The sequence below is a fragment of the Calidris pugnax genome, unplaced genomic scaffold (genome assembly GCF_001431845.1).
Source record: "Calidris pugnax isolate Ruff unplaced genomic scaffold, ASM143184v1 scaffold167, whole genome shotgun sequence".
NCBI classification, from domain to species: Eukaryota; Metazoa; Chordata; class Aves; order Charadriiformes; family Scolopacidae; genus Calidris; species Calidris pugnax.
In genome coordinates, this window is record NW_015091045.1 from 667,499 (window position 1) to 691,378 (window position 23,880).

At 54.3% G+C, this 23,880-nt stretch overlaps 2 protein-coding genes across 11 annotated transcripts in view; one reads left to right on the forward strand and one right to left on the reverse strand.

Moving 5' to 3' along the window:
• Positions 1 to 174: 174 nt before the first annotated feature.
• Positions 175 to 2,773, forward strand: LOC106896473 (cytochrome b561). The gene is made up of 6 exons (XM_014956491.1): positions 175 to 193; positions 301 to 509; positions 737 to 835; positions 920 to 1,023; positions 1,106 to 1,263; positions 1,944 to 2,773. The coding sequence occupies exons 2-6, from the start codon at positions 308 to 310 to the stop codon at positions 2,140 to 2,142; spliced, it is 762 nt and encodes a 253-aa protein (XP_014811977.1). The 5' UTR covers positions 175 to 193; positions 301 to 307; the 3' UTR covers positions 2,143 to 2,773.
• A 4,135-nt stretch (positions 2,774 to 6,908) lies between these two features.
• TANC2 (tetratricopeptide repeat, ankyrin repeat and coiled-coil containing 2) overlaps positions 6,909 to 23,880 on the reverse strand; it is a 255,682-nt gene continuing 238,710 nt past the window's right edge. For 7 of the 10 annotated variants that reach the window (XM_014956534.1, XM_014956530.1, XM_014956532.1 and 4 more), the window contains 7 exons: positions 20,239 to 20,414; positions 19,573 to 19,705; positions 18,945 to 18,974; positions 17,879 to 17,970; positions 16,239 to 16,385; positions 14,079 to 14,179; positions 6,909 to 11,753 (listed from right to left, as the gene is read on the reverse strand). In XM_014956534.1, the coding sequence (XP_014812020.1) occupies positions 9,788 to 11,753; positions 14,079 to 14,179; positions 16,239 to 16,385; positions 17,879 to 17,970; positions 18,945 to 18,974; positions 19,573 to 19,705; positions 20,239 to 20,414 (2,645 nt within the window). In that variant the 3' untranslated portion in view covers positions 6,909 to 9,787. The remainder of the gene's footprint in view (positions 11,754 to 14,078; positions 14,180 to 16,238; positions 16,386 to 17,878; positions 17,971 to 18,944; positions 18,975 to 19,572; positions 19,706 to 20,238; positions 20,415 to 23,880) is intronic. The other 3 variants (XM_014956533.1, XM_014956529.1, XM_014956527.1) reach the window with 2 other exon arrangements.

The following is a 23,880-nucleotide window of genomic DNA, read 5'->3' on the forward strand; positions in this document are numbered from 1 at the left end:
GGGAAGGGGCTGGAGGGGCAGGGATAGAGCGGGAGGGCTGGGCTGTAGGGCTGGTCTCTAGGGCTGGTCTCTAGGGCTGGTGCGGGAGGGCTGTGCGGGCAGGACGGGGCAGGAGCGGTCCCGCAGGGCCGGGCCGTGGCCGCCGGGAGCCACCCCCGTGGGCGGGCGCGGAGGAGGCAGCAGGAAGCGGCAGGTGAGGGCGGGACCGGGACCTCACCGGGACCCGACGGGACCCCCCCCCTCGGTGCCACCGGGGGCCACCGGTGTCTTGGCTGCCCCCGCTGCTCTCTGTCCCCGCAGGGCCGCCATGGAGGGGTCTCCGCCGCCCGCCAGCCCCCCCGGGCTCTCGGCCTACGTGGCCGTGTCGCAGCTGCTGGGGCTGACGCTCTTGGCCACCACCGGCGCCTGGCTGGGCCGCTACCGGGGCGGGGGGGGCTGGCATGGCCACCTCCAGTTCAACGTCCACCCGCTCTGCATGGTGCTGGGCATGGTGTTCCTCCAGGGTGATGGTGAGCAGGACCCCCTCTCCCCCCTGCAGCCTTCAAACCTGTCCCCCCAACCCGGAGCTGCAGCCAGGCGGGGAGCGAAGGGGACAAAATGGTGACCAATGAGGCCTGGAAGATGCTCCAAGGCCAGCCCTACCTGGGTGCAGCACCCCTGGGAGATGCGGGGTGCTGGGGAGGTTGGGGACCCCCCCCTCCCCTCCATGGATGCTCATCCACCCTCTCTCTCCCAGCTCTCCTGGTCTACAGGGTCTTCAGGCACGAAGCCAAGCGTTCCACCAAGGCGCTGCACGCCCTGCTCCACGGCCTGGCGTTGGTCATCGCCCTCGTGGGTGAGCCCCGGGGCCAGGACGGGGGGTCTGGGGGGGCCAGGGATGGATCCGGCCGCGGTGATTAACGGGCTCCTCTCCCCCCAGGCATCGTCGCCGTCTTCGAGTCCCACCGGGCCAAGGGCATCCCCAACATGTACAGCCTGCACAGCTGGTGCGGGATGGCCGCCTTCGTGCTCTACCTCCTGCAGGTGAGGGCTGGGGAGCCCCTGGGGGGGAGACGGGACCCCCGCAGCCCCCCATAACATCCCTGTACCCCCCCCACCCCTGCAGTGGCTCCTGGGCTGCGGTTTCTTCCTGCTCCCCGGGGCCTCCTTCTCCCTGCGCAGCCGCTACAAACCCCTGCACGTCTTCTTGGGCATCGCCCTCTTTGCCCTCTCCATCGCTGCCTGCCTGCTGGGCATCACTGAGATGCTCCTCTTCAACATCAGGTGGGTAACTGAGCTATGGGGGAGGTTAAGGGGGTGGTTTTCCCCCCCTCCCCCTACTCCCCTGACCCCCAGCAAAAGGCTTCTCCAGCCCCGTGGGGCAGTCTGGCCCCTGCTCAGGCCATGGCTATTAAATCTCCCCCCGAGGCTTCTAGTTCTGCTGCTGCTGAGTCACTTCCCAGATGATGTTTAACAAGGGCTGGGTCTTGTGACAGCTTTCTTTAGGGGTGGGGATAAAATGTCCACGGAAGCCTCTTTGCAGCCAGGTGTTTTCAGAACCATCCCCCTCCCCGGGAGCCTCGTGTCCCCAAGTCCTCTGCCCTCACAGCTGGAGGACATGGAGGTGGCCCCAACTCCACATCAGGGTCCCCCCCCAGCCCCAGCACAGTGGGGACATGGCTGTGGGGCACCCCAGGAGACAGGTCCCTCTGGTTTGGGGAGCACATCTGGCCAGGGAGGTGCTCATAGCCCCGCTCTGGGACTGTGCCCCCGATTTTCTCTGCTGTCTCCAAGAGTGTCCCTTCCCAAAGTGAGGAGCACCCGGGCAGTCACCTCTTGCTCTGATTTGGGGGAAAAGGACCTTTCCCAGGGAGCATGCCTGGAGGACGAGGAGGATGAGGAGGGGGTAGGGACAGGCCACCCACACCCTGAGGCTTGAGCACCCCCCTCCTCTGTCCCCATAGTGACTCTTACAGCCGCTTCGTGCCCGAGGGTGTCCTGGCCAACACCCTGGGGGTGCTGCTGGTGGCCTTTGGGCTGGTGGTGGGCTACGTGTTGACACGGGAGGACTGGAAGCGCCCGCCGCTGGCCGAGGAGCTGGCCCTCTCCATGGACTTCAAGACCCTGACGGAGGGTGAGAGCCCTGGGGGTGGCAGCCAGTGACGTCCCCAGCTCCCCAGGCCCTGGCACGGGCACCTCGTGGTGTCTGTCTGTGGGGATGTCCTTGTGCACCTCGTCCCCAGTGCCTTGGGGCTCTGCCTGGCTCGGGGTGACGGGGACAGCTGGGGAAGGACACGCTTCTTGGTGTATCGCTGCCTGTTGGGTTCAGCCTCGCTTGGCCTTAATCCTCCTCAGCTCAGTCCCACGCAGCCCCCGGTGACCCCCCGAGCTTGTCCCCAGCCCCATGGGGACAGTGGCACCACAGGCAGGGGCTGGCAGCATCACTGGGGCACGAAGGAAGGGGGTTCCCCGGGCTCTGCCCTGCTCTGGGGATGGGGGGGGAGTGGGAGCCCAGATTTCCCCACTGAGAGCAGCCGAAACCCACAGCCCCTTCCCAGTGCCCATGGGCAGAGGGGTTGGTTGCCATCACCCCCATTTCCCACTCGCTGGCAGCCCATCACCCCCCCAGCCCGGCCGTGTGTGGGGGCTGCTCTCCCCAAAGGGTTCCCCGGGGGCTCGGAGTGACCCGGTGCCTGTGAAGGTTCAGCATCTTCGTGTCCGAAATGTTCTCCCTCTCGTGCCATGTGTTGTCTGCTCAGTGGATGCTCCTGACCCAATAAATGTTTGCAGCTAACCCCGTCCTCACCCAGCTCGTCCTTTTGGGGTACCCTCAGCTCCCACGTGCCATGAGGGCTGGGGAGGGCATTTGGGATGGGATTGTCCCATCCGGACGCCGTGCACCCTGTGGCTGCGTGAGGAACCCCACGGAGATGTCTCCAGGGTCTGGCCGTGCACTGGATGTGCCCGTGGATGTGGGGGTGACCCACTGCTGTGAGGAGGTGCATCCCCGAGATGTGGACTCTTCTCCTTTGCTGAAAGCACCCCCTTTTCCTTCTGGCCTTGGGCATGGGCAGCAGCGTGGGTGAAGCTGCTGGAAACCTGAACTCCTGATCCCAGCGCTGCAAAGAACAGCCCCAACGAAGGCACAAGCCCAAACTGGGGTTTTTCCCTCTCCACAGCCCCGTGTCCTTCCAGTGCTGAGCATCCAGCCCAGCACCTGGGAACAGGGATGCTGGTGGCTGCGAGGGGCTGCGAAATGGGGTCCTGGGTTTGGGCAGGGATGAAGTGAGGGGACACCCGGCTTCTCGGGAGCTGCAGGGCTCCAGCATCCACAGCATCGAGCTGTGCTTCCCACAATTTAATCCAGAAAACTCCCTGATGCAGTTCCTGGACATGAGCAGGCAGTGGGCACTTGCAGCCCAGAAGGCCAATCGCATCCTGGGCTGCATCAAAAGCTGCGTTGCCAGCAGGTCCAGAGAGGGGATTCTGCCACTTTACTCTGCTCTGGTGAGACCTCACCTGGAGTATTGTGTGCAGGGCTGGAGCCCTCAATATAAGAAGGACATGGACCTGATGGAGAGGGTCCAGAGGAGGGCCACAAGGATGATCAGGGGAATGGAGCACCTCTGCTCCGAGGACAGGCTGAGGGAGCTGGGGTTGTTCAGCCTGGAGAAGAGGAGGCTCCGGGGAGACCTAATAGCAGCCTTCCAGTACCTGAAGGGAGCCTACAGGAAGGCTGGGGAGAGCCTGTTTAGAAAGGCCTGCAGTGACAGGACGAGGGGCAATGGCTTCAAGCTGGAGGGGAACAGATTTAGACTGGAGATGAGGAGAGGGTTCTTCACTGTGAGGGTGGTGGAGCACTGGAACAGGTTGCCCAGGGAGGTGGTTGAGGCCCCTTCCCTGGAGATATTCAAGGAGAGGCTCGACGAGGCCCTGGGCAACCTGGTCTAGTTGGGGGTGTCCCTGCTGACTGCGGGGGAAGGACTAGATGGCCTTTGGAGGTCCCTTCCGGCCTGGGCAATTCTATGATTCCCTGCATCATATTAGCTCCCCTTTGCCACCCGCAGCGGCAGCGCTGCCTCCGTCCCCTCCTGCTCCCGGCGATGCCAGATCCCTGTCCCCATCCCTGTCCCCGTCCCCAGGCAGTGACAGCCAGACCTGACCCTCCTGTATCCCAACACCCCTGTGTTATTCCCACACCCAGAACCCACGTCCCGCTCCTTCACCCTCCTCCCTGTGGGAAAAACACCAGGCCAGACGCCGTTTCCAAGTGTTAACCATTTATAAATAAGTACATTTTTTTTTTTTTCATACATACAGTTTTCATTGTACAGATTACAATCTGTATACATTGGGGGTGGGGGGGGTGGGGGAAATGCATTCTTTTGAACTTTTCACATCTATCTCACAGCTCACATGTACAGACAAGAAAACTCTGCTCAAGCAAATACAGCAAAGGAAAAAATATGTTTTCTTCTTTCCTTATACATGAGAGGCGAAGGCCTCCGCTGTCGGCAGGGGCTGCTCTTCCCACTGCACAATTATCACAACTGTGTGGTGTTCAATATATCAGTAGAGAGAACAGAACATGCATTGAATAATATACTGTACAGAGAAAGTCCTTTACATCAGAATTATAGAAAAGCTAAAGGAAAATTTTAAGTGTCTTAAAGATCTTCCCAGCAAGTGTCTCGGAGGATGGCAACCAGGGGGGGCTGTACAAAGCAGGGGGAGTGTGGCCCGTAGGTGTTGGTACCCAACTCGGATCCTCTCGGATGTGAAGACAAGGAGGGGGACGGGACGCTGAATGCGACACGATGGGAAAGAAAAGGCTGGACGGGGAGGGGGGTGACGCTGGCAGAGTCCACGCGAGTCTCTGGCTTCTCGGTGCAGCCACGGGAGGGGACTCGGGGTGACACACAGCGCTGCTCCCCGTCTCTGGCTCCTCAGCGCCCGGCGAGGCAGACCCCAGGGCGAGGGGACCCCGATTCCCCGGGCGGGAGGGTCTCCCACCCACCCAGCACGACCCCGACCCGCCGGAGGAGATGACCCGCAGCCCCACCGCCGGCGTCACCCAGAAGGGACAAAAAGTCTTTTGGCAAAGCAGCCCTCCGTTTCCAGGACTCTAGGATGCCATCCCGGCTGCTGACTCCCCAGTACCGTGACAGCTAGAAGATGAGGAGGAGGAGGAAGGATATGGCAGATGGGTCTGGGGTCCCGCTGGCTCTCCCGGTGAGGGTGGTACTAGCTGTGTGTTCTCTCGGGTAGGTCTGTAAGAGTTTGCGGTGAGATCCAGCTGTAGAGTCAGGAGTTGGACACGAACGCATCTTGCTAAAGAATTGAGCCCTTAGTGGTTTATATTAGAAAAAAGAGTTTGATTGAATGAAAATCCAGCAATTATTCACACAAAATCTGAAAAAAAGCGCAGCTTAACTTCCAACCATTGTGCTTTGTGTCCAACGCACACCCCACCGGGCTTGGCGTAGAGCAACCAGCACGGGGTGAAGGCATCTACCTGCAGAGGTCCCAGCGGGTACGACAGCTCTGCCCCTAAGCCCTTGGTTCCACACCGTGGATCCCGATAAAAGAGTTATATCTTGAATTCCCAAGCCCAAAGCAAAGTACAACCACCAAAGAGCTTGCGACAGCTCACTGCGGGCCCCCCGGCGCAGGAGGAGCAGGCACACTGGCTTGCTTTTCTCTAGGTAAGGCAGAGCTGGCATTTCGGTTTTAGCTTGATTTCTTCTGGGTAACCCTGAAAATACAGCAGCCTGGGTACGAGGGGACTGAATCCCTCCCAATTTAGCAGCCACCCTGGATCCGGACCTAAACCCAAGCACGGCGCAGGCATTGGGTATACACACACACACCGGGTTTGCACCAGCCAAACGGGTTCCTTTACAGCCAGGTTGAAGAAAAAAAACCCCAAAAAGATCAGCACTGGGACAGACCCACCTGTGGGCACCTCAGACAGACAGACAGACAGACAGACGGACGCCGGGGGCGACGCGGAGAAGGCGGCTCAGGCTACGCGGTGCTTTCACCTTTGGAGATGGATCCCAAGGGATCTGTCTCTAAAATCCTCCCTTTCCGAAGCACCAACAACTATTTTCCAAGCCCTCCAATGCCATTCCCAGCCTGGCTGGTGGGGACCCCCGCAGGGCCCCCCCCCCCACCAGGCGGGTGTCCCCTCCCCTGGGACCAGAGCATCCTCCAAGGGTGGGGGACAAAGGGAGAGCCGGTGGGTCCCTGCCGGGGATGTGACACCCAGATCCCGAGGTGGGAGAGAAGATTCCAGCTTTGGGGCTGTGGGCAGAGGACGGGAGACACCTGGTGGGATGGTGGGATAAATACAGGGCTGGGCTTCAGCATCAGAAACCAAACCCGGAGCTTTCCATGTCACCAAAAACCCAATTTACTCGGTGCCCTACGAATCCTACTCGCTCGCAAGACGGGATGTGATGCCCCTGCAGCCGGGGAGGGGACAGAGAAGGGCTGGCAGCACCATCCCACACCTTCACCACTCAATTACACGATGGACAACAGAACACCACATCTCAAACACGTTCCTGCAACGCAGCCCGGGCTTCTGAGATCAAGATCTAAGATGACAGGGTGAAGAGGGACATCAAGGGAGATCCGAGCCCCACCGAGCCCCGTGCCCAGCAGAGCTCAACCACAGCTCGACCACAACACCCAACGGCCTCGGCTTCTCCTCCCTGCCAAATCCCCATCCCGACCTTGAGGACACAGTTTGGGGGGGGCTGTGGAAAGAGCGGCTTTTCCAGGGAGAGGTGAGCTCCTTCCCGGGGACCGCAGCAGCCACCCTGCCTCAGCTGGCCCTAAGAGAATTGCTGGGGAAGCGCCTTAAAACCACTGCAAATAATTTTGTATTTAAAAATTACTCAATCTGTTGATGCTTATATACAGGAGTCAGTTCTTGTGCTATAAATGTTATGATTCATTGCTTAGTTTCTCTTCTTTTTTGTTTTTTGTTTTTTTTTTTTTGAAAAATACACTAAGAGACAAGAGCTGTTCTGCTATTTTCTAATGAAGACACTACTCACGCTTAAATATCCAGTATTTATCATAGTAACAAATCCAAACAGTAAAGTGCACCCATTTACAGAGAGAACAGATGGAAAACCATTAGTGCAAGAATCCCGTGAAAAATGTAACACGTGGTATCATGAAAAAAAAACCCCTGCACGCCGCAGTATTTAAGCCTCCTTTCAGCTTGGCCTTTGTGTCTACGAGTGTGAGATGTTTTCTTTTTCCCTTAAAACACCTTCATAAACCCCAAAGTTACACCCCGGGGCTCTGCGAGGGGACGGCACCGGGAGGACCAGGAGGTGGGAAGGGGAAGCAAAGCGGGTCCCGTCTGCATCCGGGCGGCAAAGAACCGGCCGACGGCCCCAGTGTGTCCCGCTCAGCCCCGCAAAAAGGGGGACGGGGCTGAATTTGGCTACTTTTCCCTTTTAAAGAAGCAACTAAAGGCAAGAAGCCACTCCTGGATGGGAGGTGTTGGGCGAAGCGAGTGGTGCCGCTCCGGAGCCGCGGAGAGGATGTCCCAGCGAGAGACGCGCCGCACGCGGAGGAGGAATCGGTTTTTCCTTCAAAAGCAGAACATACTGCTTCGAAAAATAGAGAGGAACTTAAAAAACCACCCTCATCAGACCCCCTTTGCAAGGAGAGAAATAGTGCATGGAGCTGAGTGCCCCCCCCCAGCCTTACAGAGCCCTGTCGTAAAGCAAAGAGTCAGCCCTGGGTTGCACCTCGAGAAAGAAACCACCAAACTCAATCCAAATACCGGCTCAGACAAATACCAAAAAGCCCCAAAGGGCATAAAAATCTCCAAACCCCATGGAGGAATCCCTCCTCCTCCTCCTCCTCCCCCGGGAATGTTCTCAACGTGTCTATGAGACACAAACCTGCACCATCCCAAGGTGCACACGTCCCAGTTTGAGCAAATCAGGCAACGAAATGAGCAACGAGATGGGCTGATCCACACACAGACACCAGAAATAAAACCAAAACCCCATGGAAACCAGGGGTTGCTAAAGAATTTGGGGCTAAGTCCGTATCTGGTGTAAAGGGATGGGGCTGCAGGGGGGGGATATGCTCATTTACACCAGCTGGAGGTCGGGCACCGTGATTTGGTTCAAGAAGTCTCACAATCTCCTGCTCATTAGCCCTTGGGAAACACGGAAAGGTTATCGCTCCTCCTGCTCAGCGCTGGGATCGCTCCAAGAGTTGATATGAGTGAGGTCGAGCAGGGGCAACAGGCACTAATTCTGCTTTAAAACCAGCCCCAGGGTCAGCCCTCTCCCTCCCCCTCATCCCACCCTTCGCCCTCGGTAACTGAAAAGGCAGATTAGGAACCCAGCAGTAATAAATGAAACTGTAAACAAAGCCCTTCCACCTCTCCCCCCCAAAAAAATTCAGAGAATAACTGAAAAATTATTGAAAAATCCCAGAAAAACAGATTTTGGAAGCATCCCTTGCTTTTTCACACTGTCTTGATGTGATTTAAGAAAAAAAAAAAAAGAAATAGAAAAAAGAACCCAACCCAAACAATGCCTTGAAGTAGGTCGCATAAATAAATTATAAATATCTCTCTTTTAACTACAGGCCCTTAAAAAGCAAAACACGGTCTCTGCCATGTACAGGTACGGAACACGGGGAATTGCTTTCCAGGATTTTGGGAGTGGATCTCAGCGGAGGACGGTCCTCGCTCCGGCAGCAGCTCCCCGAGGGGAGGGATGGGGAGGGGCTGGGTCTGCAGAAGGACCCTTCCTGTCTCAAGAACCATCGTGCCACCTTGTGCATCGCCATTTTAAAAAATAAAATAAAATAAAATAAAAAAATTACAAATTTAACATCGCAATTTTCCTCCTCGAAGACCATTTGCCAAGTCAGATTTTTTGTTCTTCCTTGCGAGGGAAAAAAACCTCACCAAAGGGAACCCCCCCCAACACTAAACCCTCCCGGAGAAAACGCGAAGAAGTTGTCGCAATCCCGGTCCACGCACTAGAGGTTCCCTCCCTCAGCTCATTAAATCACATACGAAGGGCTCACGTTAATTGCCCACTGCTTCTAAAATGCCCCCCCGGGCACAGCAGTGCTGGGGCACCCGGCAGGGAGCTGGAGGAGCAGCAGAACCCGGTGTGGTCCCCTCCCCTTCTGGCTGATGGCGCGACTAAAGGAGGAAGGAATCCAACTCGGATGAAGAGCTACAAACCAGAGGGAGCAGGACGGTTACTGCGCACAGCTACGTGGAATTAAAACACCTCCCTGCGGGTAGTTTGCTCTTTGAGGGGGGGGGCAAAGAGCCAAAGGACCCGGCCGGCATGAGGACCTGTGGATGCAGCCTCGGGAAAGGCTCCGGTGATCCCTGCTCTGCTCCCACTAGGACTTCCCACCAGAAGAGAGCTCGTGGAGACCAAAGAAACCCATTAAAAACGATCGCCATCGTCTCTTGAAAAGGAGCTGGTTACCTCCCGTTGCACGGGGGCTGTTTCTGGACCCCCCCCGCGCCACGTCACTAAGATATCCTGGTGGGGAATTCAGCTGGAATTGGGCAAAGGAGACTGGCTCAGCTGATGGTGGCTTCACGGTCGGCTGGGGAACGGAAGGGCTGCAGCACGTGCATGGCTGTCTGACCACCACACAAAGTACCGGAGAAACTTGGTCATGGAGCTACCAAAAAAGAGAAATAAAAATAATAATAATAATAATAATATGCATGGAAATCAAGCTTGGAAGTGTGTGCTGAAAAACATGAGGGTCTTACTCCAACAAGCGTCTTTTACACATTAGACTCCACAAATGGTCTCTTTGGTTTGATTGGGGATGTCTGCCCTTGCCTGGAGTCCCTGGAGAGCTGCCTGTACAGGTTGTCCTGGTAGGCCTGTGCCACAGGCAGTGTCCTCGCCACCTTGACGTCGGGATACGAGGAGGCTTGGGTGACTCTCTCCAGGAGGTCTCCCCGGGACCCATTGGCCAGCATCCCATGGGGGCTGTAATAGTCTTCCTCTAGCAAATGGCCATTCTGTGCATTGTTGGTTTTGTTATAAAAGGCAATGTTGCTGATTGAAGAAGGCGGGCTAAACGATTCGGGCTGGGGGAGATTCCCAGGAGACGTAGGACTAATGACAGTGTCCACGGACGACACAGCCCAGGTCCTGTTCTGCTGATGGAGGTGGGGGTACTGCTGAGTCCGAGCCGTTTTATCTATGATTCCCATGAACGGCGTGGTCCGGGATCGGGCGGGCTCGCTGGGGTAACCCCCCTGCGTGGGAGAGACCGGAGAAAGTTCATCGCACGCTCTGTCGTAGGCTGGCTTGAGAGGGATCTCCATCTGCTGAATCGAAGCCGAGGGGCGGAAGTTGGGAGTCAGGTTGGAGGTGGAGGAGATGCTATTGCTGGAAGGAGAGAAGCGGAGGCCGACGCTCTGAGAGTGGAGCAGGGGCCTCGGAGTCGGTGGGTGAGGCTTGATTTCGCTGGGATTGACCGAGATGGGCCTTCTTATGAGGTGAGACACATCTGGAGAGCCCAGCTGGTTGGCGGGGAGGGAAGAACGTTCCAGGTCAAGCTTGGAGTGACACACCGGGTAGTAGGAAGCGGACTGGCTGCGCCCGATCTGAGGCGTCTGGCTGTATCTCATCCCTCCCCTGTAGGCCGAGGACGGTCTCTGGGGAAGGTCTTCTTTAGCCAACCCTCCGTGCTGGCAGATGGCTCCGGCGCTGAGGCTCGCCTGGACGTGCTGCACTGGTCTGCTGTCACCTACGATGCCACCGATGGAGCCCTGGTAGACCAACCTGCTCTGGCTAACCCCCATTTCCCCCGACGCCGACTGGTACTTGCTGGCCATCGAGTGGGCAACCTGGCTGTAGGCACCGGTCGGGATTACAGTACTCGAGTGGACGGCGGAGCTGGGCTGGTTGCTCCTCACGATCTGAGCCTTGGCTGGTTGCAGCCTCAGCCCTTGCTGTGGCACGGCCACGGGGAGCTGGGGCATCTGGAAGGACCTCTGTGTCATCTTGGACAACGGAGACTTTGGTCTACCGGGGAGCTGGCTGACCCCGCTAGGTTCTTGCTGATAACGAACCGGGGAACCGGACTGTGACCTGTAAACGCTCATGCTTTCTGCTGGGGGGCTGGCACGATACTGAGGACCTCTACGGAGAGGTGAAGGGGGAGGGCTTTGATATTCCTTCCCTTGGCTTCCAACAGGAGGTGGGCTGAAGCGGTAAGAGGAGCCCTGGTGAGCAGGGGAGGTGTGAGGAGGACTGGGTCTGTAATGTGAGTTTTGGTGCGTCGGAGACAGAGCAGGAGAGGTGGACTGGTACCCTTGCCTGGTCGGCGAACCCACGGAGCTGTTGGACCTGAAATCGAAGACCTGATGAGAGCCAAGAGGTGAGCCAGAAATATAGGCCGAGTCCCTGTGAGCCGGGGACGGGGGCGGGCTCTGGATGATGGGCAGCCCTTGGTTTGGCCTGGACTCTGTCTGCAGGCCGATGGAGACGTTTTCTACGTCCTGCTCGAGGTATTCCTCCTCAAAGATGTCTTGCACAGAATAGAGCTCTTCATGCTGGGCTTCGGGCTCGGGCTCCACCGGGAGCGGCGGCGGCGGCGGCTGCTGCTGCTGCTGCTGCTGCTGCTGCACCTGACTGCACTCCTCCTCCACACGCATCAGCAGCCGCTGGATCTCCCGGTTGTTGGGACACAGCTTGATGGCCTCGTTCAGGTCCTCCAGGGCTGCTGAAAACTGCCTGCTTGACAAAAGGGACAGAAATGAGAACTGAAATTACTCTGGATTCGAAGGGAGCCCTTCTCGGGAGGCTCCTGGGGGTCAAGTGGCCTGTCTGTGTTAGTGAGGGACACGGCTGTGATTGCCACCGCCGGCGGCCTCCTGGGCCTCCCTGGGATTCATTTCATCCCAACTGAAGGAAAGCGCTGCCAGCCATCCTGGGGAGGAGGGGAAGGCAGGCCCGAGATGGCACAACCCGGCCTAGCAAAGGCGCCTGCCCTCTGTGGTGTGTGTGTGTGTGTTACAGGGTCATTAATTACCCCTCCCGGCACCACCAGGAGCTGTGTCCCTCCGTGCACCAAGGGGAAACCAAAGCCGAGCTCACCGTAAACAAGCGCAGCTTTGACGGAGCTGCAGCCTCTTACGCCAGGGAAAATTTAACTTCAGCCCGATGCCAAGACCACCCAGCGTCAGGAGCTCAGGGGCTCCCTCGGGTCAGTGCTCTGGGCAAGGCTTGTCTCACTGATTTTGCAAAGGTTTGGGCTAACTCCTTCCAAAGGAGGGAATGGAGCCCCCCCCGGAAAGCCTTTCACTGAATTTTTAGAGTTGGAAGGGACCATAGAGATCATCTAGTCCAACTCCCCTGCTGAAGCAGGATTGCCCAGAGCTTGTCAGAGCATGTTACTCAGGAGCATCCAGGTGGGGCTTGAAAATCTCCAGAGAAGGGGACTCCACACCCTCCCTGGGCAGCCTGTGCCAGGGCTCTGCCACCCTCACCCCAAACAAGTTCTTCCTCAGATTGGAGTGGAACTTCCCATGGTCCAGCTTGTACCTGTTGCCCCTCGTCCTTTCACTGGGAACCACTGAGAAGAGTCTGGCTCCCTCCTCCTTCAACCCACCCTTTAGATCCTTGGAAGCATTAATAAGGTCTCCCCTCAGCCTTCTCTTCTCCTCTTTGCAAGGGTCAAGGCCAGGCTGGGACTCCTGGGGTCTTTGGGGTTGGGGGAAGGGGGTTGGCATTTACAGGGATGCTGTTTGCTTTTGAGCAAAACCATCCTGTTTGAACGTGATTGTCATCTGGGGAGGGGGGATCCCCTGGGAAAAGCCCCCGGCACCTCCTGAAACTTTTGCACGAGCCTGAAAACCAGGCAGAGGAAGGGAAAGGCTCCCGTTGCCCGGATTTGCTGAGCCCAGTGGGGCTGCTGGGCACAAACTGGGAAATGAAGGAGAAAAGCCCAAGTGGTAATGGTTTCTGCTAGAGAGAGATGGGGAGAAACGGAGCCTTGTATGCAGGGAGGCTGATATCATCTGGGAAGGAACCCAGTTTTTGTGCTTCCTCACGAGTGTTTTGGAAACAATGGGGAGGAAAACCATTGGAGGAAAGGCATTAGGTCAGCGTGGCCCCACGAGCAGGACGTCTCTGCGGAACAGAAGGTCACGGCTTCACCTCCCACATCACGACCCAACGGACCAGGCATCAGCTGGGCCAGGAGCTCGGTTCCACCCATGGCCTCCAGCATGGAAGGTGGAATGGTGGTGGTGGTGCCCGCTGAGCTATGATGTCTACCCAGGTGGACTTGACATACCCCTGGCTACTGGCCATTCTCCGGGTGGCCATCCAAGGCATTTTGGCTGCCGTTTAAAACAGATGCCCAGCCTCTGAGGGTATGGCTCAAAAGCAAACCCTCCTGCTCGTTTAGGAATGGCATTGATTGGTTTTGAAATGAACCTCATCTCACATCTTTTAGCCTTCAGGAAGGTTAAGGAGGGAATCCTCCGGGCTCCAGCTGAGATGCAGAGATCTCCAGGAGCTGGTTGCAGTGCTCTGGGCACAAGCCATGGCTGGGAGCTCACCGGCCGGCACTTGGCCCCACGGTCACTGCCCAGCAAGCAGCAGCTTCTGACTCCCAAAAAGTGCTGCAGGACAGAGAGATTCATAGGTTCTATGGCCAGAAGAGATCACAGTGATGAATGAGTCTGCCCTCCTGCATAACACAGGCCACAGGGCTTCCATGAGTCACATTTTGCTTCAAGTCCAAGTTGCGGTTGAACTGAAGTGTATTTGTAAAGAGAATACCCAATTTTGGTGTAGTTAATATGTTCAGACAAAGTTCAACTAAGAGGAACCTCTCAAAACCTTTGCATTCGGCCACCTCCAGAAATTACTAAACGAGGGAGGGTGTGGCTTTGGAGTTTGAGAGGTTTGTAATCTCATTAACCCACGTCCCTTTGCCATTTCTCCCCTGGGGACACTGGTGGGGGTTTGCACGGTGGATGTGTGACCATGTTGATGTGGCCAGGCCTGAAGAGACCAGCCCCTCTCACTTTTGTCTCTCTCCCTCCTCACCTGCTGCTGCGTTTGGCCCTCGCTCTTGCATAGTAAGCTTCGTAAGATTTCGGTTTCAGCTCCAGTGCTTTAGTAGCAAATTCCTCCGCCATTCCAAAGTCCTGTCATTACAATGGGTGTGCAGATAAGTAATGGAACAGATACAGAAATAAAAAAAATATATACAGTTCAGGAAGGAAACAAACTTAGTAGGGGCACTTATTTTGCATGTAAACTTGGAAAACTTGATGGTACTGGAATGTTTCACATGGATTCGACATCATTTACAGCCAGAAATGGACGATGGCACGTCCAGTGACTCAAAACCCTCTCCTAACACCAGATGCTGTCAGCACCCGCAGAGGCCAGCGTGCCCCTGGCTCCGTTCTCACTGATTGTGTCCCCAAACAAGTGCATGCAACCCCTCTCCAACAACCTACAGTCTCGAGGAAACATCTGGTCTCGCAGAGGCTGGAATGTTATCTCATGAAGGATTTTTTTCCACGGTTGAAAGCAATAGGAAACCTTTCCCACGCCCTCCGCTTCCCACCCTGCTGCAGGCTGACATACTTTGAAGGGCTGAATAAAACTGCACATGAAGGAAGGGACTACGATACCTCGGTAGCTACAAGCAGGACTCACCTGGCAAAGGTCTCTCACCAGTGCCACCCGTGCCACTGTTCCTTGTCTCTCCCCTACTCCTCACCTGGGAGAGTCATTTGGGAGTGGGGAGGGTGATGGCACAGGCTGGAGGCTGCTCTCAAATGGCAGTGCCCTGAGAGTACCAGCTGCAGGTCAAACCCTGCCTGCTCTCCTCCCTTGCCTTGTCCCGAATGCTTCATGCACCACTAAGCTCAGCATTTGCAAAGGAGACCTCTCCCCAGTGGAAGGACTTTCATTTTGCAACCAAACAAACACAGCTTCAGGTTGCTGACTTGGGCTACGACCCTGAGAAGTTCTGGGATAAAGCACCAAAGTGATCCTGATGTGTTCAGAAACTCAGTAAACAAACTCCACCTTCTAGAAACAAAGTTGTTGAGGACACGATGGCCACTTGGACTGCACTGAGCTGCCACCTGCGAGTGAGCAGGGTCAGCTGGACCTCAGCAAAGCCCAGGGTGAGGTCTAATCTCCCCCAAGGAGAGCTTGTCACCTGGCTGCCCTGCCTGGGGAAGCTCAGACTTTTGTTGGTACCTTCAGTAGCAGTTACTGAAGAGATATTGCCCGACAGACTGAACTGGGAACGCAGTCAGGAGGTAGGTACCTTTTACAGCCTCATCTATAGATGCAAAAACTGCAGGAGCAATTCTAATCCCCTGAAATTTTTTATCCCAACACCAGGGATTCCCCAGCCAACAGTAAACTGGAACTCTTGTCCTTAAAGCAGAGGCTTAGCTGCGAGTTGGCTCGTTTGAAGAGAAGGTTCACGCTTTTTCTACAAACGGTGTTGTTTGCTCACCAGCGTTAAGATTTCGCTTCCACGGCTTTTCAACTGCCTCCCTCGCAGCTTAAACAAATGAAGTTGTCACAAAAAACCCTCTTTCCCCTCTGGTTTGTTGGCTCGTGGCCCTGGCAGTGATTTCACTTTTCGAGTCTTTGAAGACTTTATGCTGCAGAGGTGAAAGTCCCCGAATGCAGAGCAAGGGGGAGGTGGCACTTGTCTGCTGAAAGGACAGACACGCTGCAGGAGCTGCTCCTTAGATGCTGCTGGATTGGAGTGGGGAGAGTGACAGTGATCTGGCAGTTCTGGGAGGAGAGGGAGTGTGTGGGGGTGTTTCTGGATGAGTCACTGCCCTGGGGAAGTGCTACCCCCCTAAGCATATGCTCCTTCATTTTAAATTAATTAGTATTCAAAGGAGCACATCTCCTGGCTCCTCCCTCACCGCTGCCCTAGAAATCTGGAAAATGCCTCCACCCCCCAATTCACATCATCATCAAAAGGGAGTAATAAAAAATTCAAAAAGCTATAAACATAGCCATGAATTTTTAATCATCAGAAATGCATATTAAATCATTACTTCTTTCGAATTATAAAATGCCTATTCTCTGGGAAGGACAACCAGGTGACACAGAGGAGAGACCTCAGAGGTCAGAGCACCCTCAAGAGGGTGGACGTGTCTCTGTGCCCAGGCAGAAAGCTGGCACCTTGCCCCTGAGGCCATGGAGAGGGGGGAGACTTACATTCATTTTCCTTCGACACCGCGAGAGGTTGAGGAGGAGCGACACCTTCAGCTCCCGGAAAGTTTTCAGGTCTTCTCCAAACCCTTCCCTGGGGAATTTTTTCAGAGCGTACTGGTAGCGCTGGGCAGCCTCTTTCACTTTACCTTTCTAAGAGAAGGAGAACATGTCAAAACACATCCTTGGGTAGGGTTTCCCTCGCTGCAGAGAACTCACTCACCAGCCCCAGGAATGTTTGAGGTGCTTACGGTAACGTGACTTCACTGCTTAGCTCTTTTCTAGAAAGAAAAGCCAGAACGTTTGATCAAGGGAACATCTGATCTGGAAATGGAGAGAGATGCCTCCTGCGTGTTGGGTTCTCCCACTTGGTAGAGAGTTGTCACGCTACAGCGGGAAACAGCAGAAACTGTGTTATGTTAACTCCACACAACTCCATCTGGTCCCTGGATGGATGGTCTTTTGAGCTGGGCGATCAGCAACGCATTCCTGGAGAACACCCTACACCCAAAGCTTAATAAGCACCAGGGAGGGTGTAGAATCCAAAGTGTGGGACTTTGGGTGGAGTTCCTGGGGCCCAGAGAAGCCTCTGCAATAGCAAAGATAACGTTATGGTGCTGATGGGGCTCTCAAGTTGGACAAATGGGTTGGGATTCATCTCCACGGACTTTAGATGTCTAAAAATCAGGTGTCAACATCTAATCTGTCAACTGGGTTCCTTTTATAGTTATTGGGACGCAACAGTCACCTTCAAAGGGTGATTCATATTTGCTATTTTGGGCACCTATTTTTGGGATGGGATGCTCTGTGCCCTGGAGGGGGGCAGCCCTGGCAGCCAGGGTGAAAGAAAGAGGGCACAAAGGGATCTAGGACGCGTGCAATTCACGATGACCCCGACATAAATTCTGCAGCTACGAATAGTAAGGTTTCAAGCCTTACTTTTAGACTCAGGTTTCTCAGCTGTATCACGTATCCCTGGCAGATAACTCCAGTTACAATGCCAGCTCTGCATATTTTCTGCTTCACCCTTAGAGCCCAACAGTGAATCATTGTTGTACTTGCACATTTTGTGTGTGTGTGCAAATCTCCAGGTTTTAAAGATCGCCTTAAAATAGACACCGAGCAAAAAAGCCTCTCGCGTTCTAATGGTGGAACGTCTCCCACGGGCCAAAGGACACGATAAAGCCATCTGTGTCCTGACAATCTGTTTTCATTGCAAAAAAAGTTTCTTCCAGGAGTTTTTCTGGGATACACAATCTCGTTGCCTCATCCCGCGGCGCTCGGCCCGCGAGGTAACGGCAAGGTTGCCAGATCTGATGCGATGACATCAGCGCTCCGAATCTCTGTAAAACACTTGGGTTCGGGTGTTTTCAAAGAGGAAATGAAGTGCTGGCTCCACTCCAGAACGCCGAGAGACTTGGCTTTGCTTCAGCTTCGTTACAGATTTGGGCAATACCAATCCCCCCCCCCCTCCACTCCCTTCCCCAACCCCGCTAACCAAAACCAGTTTGGGACACAAGGAACGCTGCGAGCAGTAGCTTTGACTTGCCACGGATTAAAGCAGCAGCATTTTTCAGTCAAAACCTCAGACAAAGTCACACTTCAAGCTGCATCTGTTTGGTTTTTTCCAGAAACACTCTTCTCACCTTATAAAACATGTCTCCCTCCTCCATCAGCTTGCTCAAGAGGATGATCATGATGTCTGGTTTGGAGGTTGCCATCGCCCATGTTGCTGGACCTGTAGTGTACAGGATGCATGATGGGTAAAGAACTCATACAATGCAAGGGTGGTAGGAAGCTGGGTGGAAAAAATATCCTGGGGTGGGAATTTCTGCTGGAGAGAACAACTTGGCACGGTCAAAGGGCAGAGAGCTCCAAATGATTGAGCTGACAAATTCCTCTCGCGCTTAAATTAACGTCATCCTCCCTTGCAATGGTTTTTCCTTTGGCGGTCATTAAGGCTAATCTTAATTGCTGCCACCACCACCACCAACCACCACCACCAGCACCAGGATGGTCTGGGACATGATGGGAGCCGTTTCCACAAGAGGGCAGTGCTGGTTGTGGAACCAGCTGGGGTGGGGGAAACGGCGTGGTCGGGGAAATAAAACGTATTTAACAGGAAAAAATCAAGAGTGGTTACATAAAAGCATTTCTAAATTAAAAATCTCCAGAAGTTGACTAGGAAATCTGCAGGTTCGACTGTCGATGGGTGGGGTTTTTTTTGTGTGTTTTAAGTGGCTTGTGATTTCCAGCCTTCACCAGACGTGAACTAGTAGAGCAGAAAAATCCATGAAGGTGGAAAATACGACAAAGGAAAGGTGGTGTCTGAGCGGTGCTGGTGCCGGAGCCGCGTGTGGGCTGGGGACACGCTGGCTCCGCGCAGGGGACCAACCGTGCGGAGCCAGTCGTTATCTCAAGGGCTAAGACTGGGAGGGAAGGGGGGCAGCAAAAATTTGGGGGCGACTCATTAGTGTGGGTGAAGAATAAGTCAACAATATTCTATAAGTAGATTCAGTACGTTTTGGGGGAAAGAGGTTAGTTTTTGAGTTCAAGTTATTCTCTGCAACAGTCGTTAAAAAAATTATTTGAAGGTGAGGTAAATTAAAAGATTAGAGGTGTCGGGGACGCATGCAGGCTAAATCAAACAGGAGAAAGCAAGGCTGACAAAGCTATCAGATCGAAGCTGATGCTGACAGCAATGAGATATACCTCGTGGGCGACTCGGTAACGTCTGACAACCTTCAAAGAAAGGAGAAAACAAAAAGTTGTAGGAGAGAGGGGGGAAAAAAAAATGGATGAAGGTGAAAAAAAAAAAAAAGAAAAAAAGAAAGGAAAAAACAAAAAAAAGCAGCTGTGAGAGGCAGGCAGCAAAGAAGCCAATGCACCAGCAAAATCCCCTTTGACAGGAAAACGTAACGTGAGCGGCTGTGTGGCGCAGTGCAGGTCACACTAAGGTCTGGAAGCATACACAGAGCGAGTGAACGCAGCAGCTCACAGCAATGCATGGACAGAGTACGTTTTTTGGTCGACTCAAGACTAGTAAAGATAGAAAAAGCATTACCAGAGGAAAGACCTTGCCAAAGAAACAGTTGTTTATTGATTAACTTGGCTAAGTAATACGACAGGAAAAAAAAAAATATAAAAATAATAAAATATTCCCCATTTTAAATAAAGAGAATAAGGCAGTCATGACTCGATGGCTCCTTTCGGAGTCCGAAGCAGCAGCTGGGGCTGAGGCTACCTCTGTGTTACGCTTGTATTGCCTCAGAAACCAGCCCCACTGCTCGGAGTCCTGCCTGGGCACGGGGCCGACAGCACATTGTCCCCTTGTCCCTACCTATCTTGGCTCCTTTCTTCAGGAGAGTGACGACGACCGAGGTGTTGCGGCACCCCACCGCCCTGTCCAGGGGCCGCATCCCGCTGTAGTCGACGTGCTCGATCATGGCCCCATGGTCCACCAGGAACTGAACCTGAAATGAGAAGCCCAAGGGTCAGTTCTGCTCCTGGGCAAGATCTTTGGGTGCTGCTGGGGATGTACGACCAGCAGAAGCTTGGTCTGCTCCACTGCTTGGGCTAAAACCTTCTCTACAGGGTCTGAGGGCTGCTCAGACTCATGTGTTGTCCTCTACGGAACCACCTGTGTGCATGGAGAGCCAGGACTCTATATGCTTATTGCTACATCAAGCTCAACTCTACTATTTTAAGGCTCAAGTTGCACCAGGGGGAGGCTTAGGATGGATATTAGGAAAAATTTCTTCACTAAAAGGGTTGTCAAGCCTTGGAAGAGGCTGCCCAGGGCAGTGGTCGAGTTCCCATCCCTGGAGATATTTAGAAGATGTGTAGACGTGGTGCTGAGGGACATGGGTTAGTGCTAACTTGGCAGCGGTGGGTTAGCGGCTGGACTTGATGATCTTAAAGGTCTCTTCCAACCAAAACAATTTGATGATTCTATGATTTTACACCAACTGCCCATTCCCTTCTGCAAGCATTATAGACCACTCACCACCTCTGCATCGCCGTAAAAAGCTGCCAGGTCCAGCGGAGTGCGGCCGTTTTTATCCGCGTGGTCGGTGGCAGCTCCGTTCTCCACCAGGGACCGCACCACGGAGAGATGTCCCTTCAGACAAGCCCAGCTGAGGGCTGTCAAGCCCTCCTTGTCCATCAGGGAAATGGAGGCACCTGAAAGAACAAGCATCGGTTCACTTCAGAGCTCTCTCTTGTTGAGCGCCGTGACACGACAAACCATCCGCTAAGTGATGACAGCTTACTTTTAGAGAGCTATGCACATAATTATTAATTACTTTATTAACATTTCTCCCACCACGGATCCCACCCTCCACAGCAACTTCAAATGCACCGACGGGAACTGTGGCAAAGGAGTTTATTCACACCAAGCTGCAAACTTTTTCGCACCTAGCTCTGTGGGCTTTTCTGGCAAACATCTTCCAAGCAGCAGGGTGGATCTGACACCCCTCATCTGAGACATCCATCTTTCTTTTTAACTGTTTTTATTTTTTTTTTAATCAAACCCCGTTCCAGCCCGTGTGAGTCAGAGACGAAGACCATTTCGCTGTTTCAGCAGGTCACGCCGTACCAGAGGGAACTGAGTGAATTCAGCCCAGTTCTTCTAAAAAAGCACATATTTTCCCCTCTTCGCCCCCCTCCCCTTTACCCAAATCCACACAAGTTCCAGCAGTATTTCTCCCTGAACTTTACCCAACATAAATACAACTTTGTGGGATAAACTACTGCCAACTGCAAGCCAAGGAGAGAGGGGACTTGATGTTTTCTTGGATGAAGCAACCGCGCTGCCGTAGCGAGGGGTCAGCGCTGCTTTGTAGGGCAGATGGACACCACGTACGGGATCTGAACAGCAGCATTAAGTCAACGTTCCTCTCGGTGGCATGAAGACAACTCCGGTTGCCATGGCACAGGCAGGGCTCCGGCTCTGGAGCGTGCAGAAGGAAGAGATCCGTATTGGCTCCTGCGAGGAGCTGCGGCTCCCTGCGGGATGCTCCCGCCAGCAGGCTGGGATGAAGCGCCGCCGCAGTGTTTTTCTCCTGGAGGTAAACTCTAAACCACCCAGCGTGAGATCTTCACCAGCTCCAGAAAGCTCAGCGAGAGGGGAGTAATGGCAATTTCCTGCGCCTTCCCCTTCGTCCCGGCTGATATGGTCAAGAATGATGGGTACCAACAGGGATGGACCTGCTGGAAAGCACGCCTGAGGAAAAGGATCTGGGCATCCTGGTGGACAGGGAACTCTGCATGAGCCAGCAATGTGCCCTGGTTGCCCAGAGGTCCAATGGGATCCTGGGCTGCGTAGGGAAGAGTGTGGGCCTAAGGAAAAGGATCTGGGCGTCCTGGTGGACAAGGAACTCTCTGTGAGCCAGCAATGTGCCCTCGTTGCCCAGAGGTCCAATGGGATCCTGGGCTGCGTAGGGAAGAGTGTGGCCAGGAGGTGGAGGGAAGTTATTCTCCCCCTCTGCTCTGCACTGGGGAGGCCACAACTGGAATCCTGCCTCCAGTTCTGGGCTCCCCAGTTCAAGAGAGACAGGGAACTGCTGGAGAGAGTCCAGCGAAGAGCAACAGAGATGATGGAGGGATTGGAGCATCTCCCTGCTGAGTTGAGAGATGAGGGGCAATGGGCACAAGCTGGAACATAAGAGGTTCCACTCAAATATGAGGAAGAACTTCTTTGGGGTGAGGGTGGCAGAGCCCTGGCAGAGGCTGCCCAGGGAGGGTGTGGAGTCCCCTTCTCTGGAGATCTTCAAGCCCTGCCTGGATGCTCCTGAGTGATGTGCTCTGGGCAGCCCTGCTTTGGCAGGGGAGTTGGGCTGGACGATCTCTAGAAGGTCCCTTCTAACTCCAACAATTCCGTGATTCCATGACATGTCCCCGGTTAGCACACACCACCCAGATGGGAGCAAACTGACAGGTCTTCCAGCTCTCACAGCTTTTTGTTTGAGGAGGAGAAACAACATCCCAGTGTTTGCTCAGGTTGTGCTCAGAAACCTTCACCCAGAGCTCTGGGCCCTGCTCGCTGCATGGCTCACATGTCCCTGGTTAGCACACACCGCCCAGATGGCAGCAAACCAACAGGTCTTCCAGCTCACACAACTTTTTGTTTGAGGAGGAGAAACAACACCCCAGTGTTTGCTCAGGATGTGCTCAGAAACCTTCACCTAGAGCTCTGGGCCCTGCTCGCTGCATGGCTCCAAACAGCAGCACGGATGGCAGGGAGGTAGGTGGCATCTTTGGGGACACTGGCCGCCAGGCAGCTCAAGTATACAGGCTAGAAGTCCCAACACCTCTCCAGTCTTCTCTCATGTTGCCCACACTGTGCCCAGGAACACTTCAGAAGCTCTGTGGAAGCCCTCCAGACGATCCCCAACCGACCCATGGCCAACTCTTGCTCAGCAAAGCAGGATAAAGCCTCATTTCACTCCTTCTAATTTGTACCAGCTACTTCCTTGCCATCAAACCGTCAACGTCTTCTCTCCTGTTTTCCCTCTGACTCTTCTGGAGCAGGTGAGAAAGCTCCTGCAATGAGAGGGAAGGCTGGAAAAGCCACATCCTCACTCAATCTTCCCACTCTTCTCCCAGTCTGGTGGAAGAGACACACCGTAGCACAGGGGGACATGCCCAGGCTTCAGGACATTGCTGCAGCCGTGAGAGCTGAAGGTCTAAGGGAGTGGAGAACGGCCATCGCTTCAGAGATGCCCAAATGCTGCTCCAAGGAACCTGGGCATGACCTGCACAGAGGCACTGAGCTCCAGCAGAACCTCTGCTTGACCTTGAAGGCATCTTTGGCTCCTCTGGGAATCTCCAACCCCCTTAGCATTAAGACAGTCGGACGTGAAACAAACTGATGGTTGGGAGAACAAGTGGCTTATGGTGACCTCGTGGGACTGAGCCCTGCTGCCGTGGGCAAGATTTTGGCCGGGCAAACCCAGCTGGCTTCTGAGAAGGGCCAGGATGCTCCTTCCCTAAAAAAAATTACCTGGCTAAACACAAATTCAGCAGACACACAACAAGGAGCCGGCTAGAGAGAGAAAAAGAAGAAAGGATGGACACTTGGAGCATCAAAAAGAAGGTGGGAATGGCCAGGATGGTCAGATCCTTTCTGGGCAGAGGATGCATGAGAAGATGCTGTGCCCGTGCAGGGCTGTCCCTGAAGGGACAAGGCTCAGTGTTGTGTGTCACAGGCACGAGACAGACAGTGAGGAGCAGCACCCACATCAACCACAAGCCCCAAGGTAGCAAAAACACCGAGGCACTGATTTTTTTTTGCAGGAAAACGAGATTCAGAATCAAGCTCTCTCCAAACATAACGAGCATCAAGAATTTCTTTGCTTCTTGTAACACAGACCCGTGCGAACACCAGCTTTAGCAGAGCTGTTACCAGGAAAGTTTAATTCACATTTCACACGTCCATTACTTCTGGGTGTCAACCAAGAGCAGTAGGTAACTCCAAAAATTTGGATTTCAAATTGATTGATGACTGCAACTCTGTTAATAAAAAGTGTTTACAAATGCTGGCTGTGTTAATCAAGTACAGTCAAATGAGATTTGCTTTGCAACACACTAATTAATGCTTATGGCTTATGATTCACACACTTTGATTTTAATGAAACATTGAACAGGA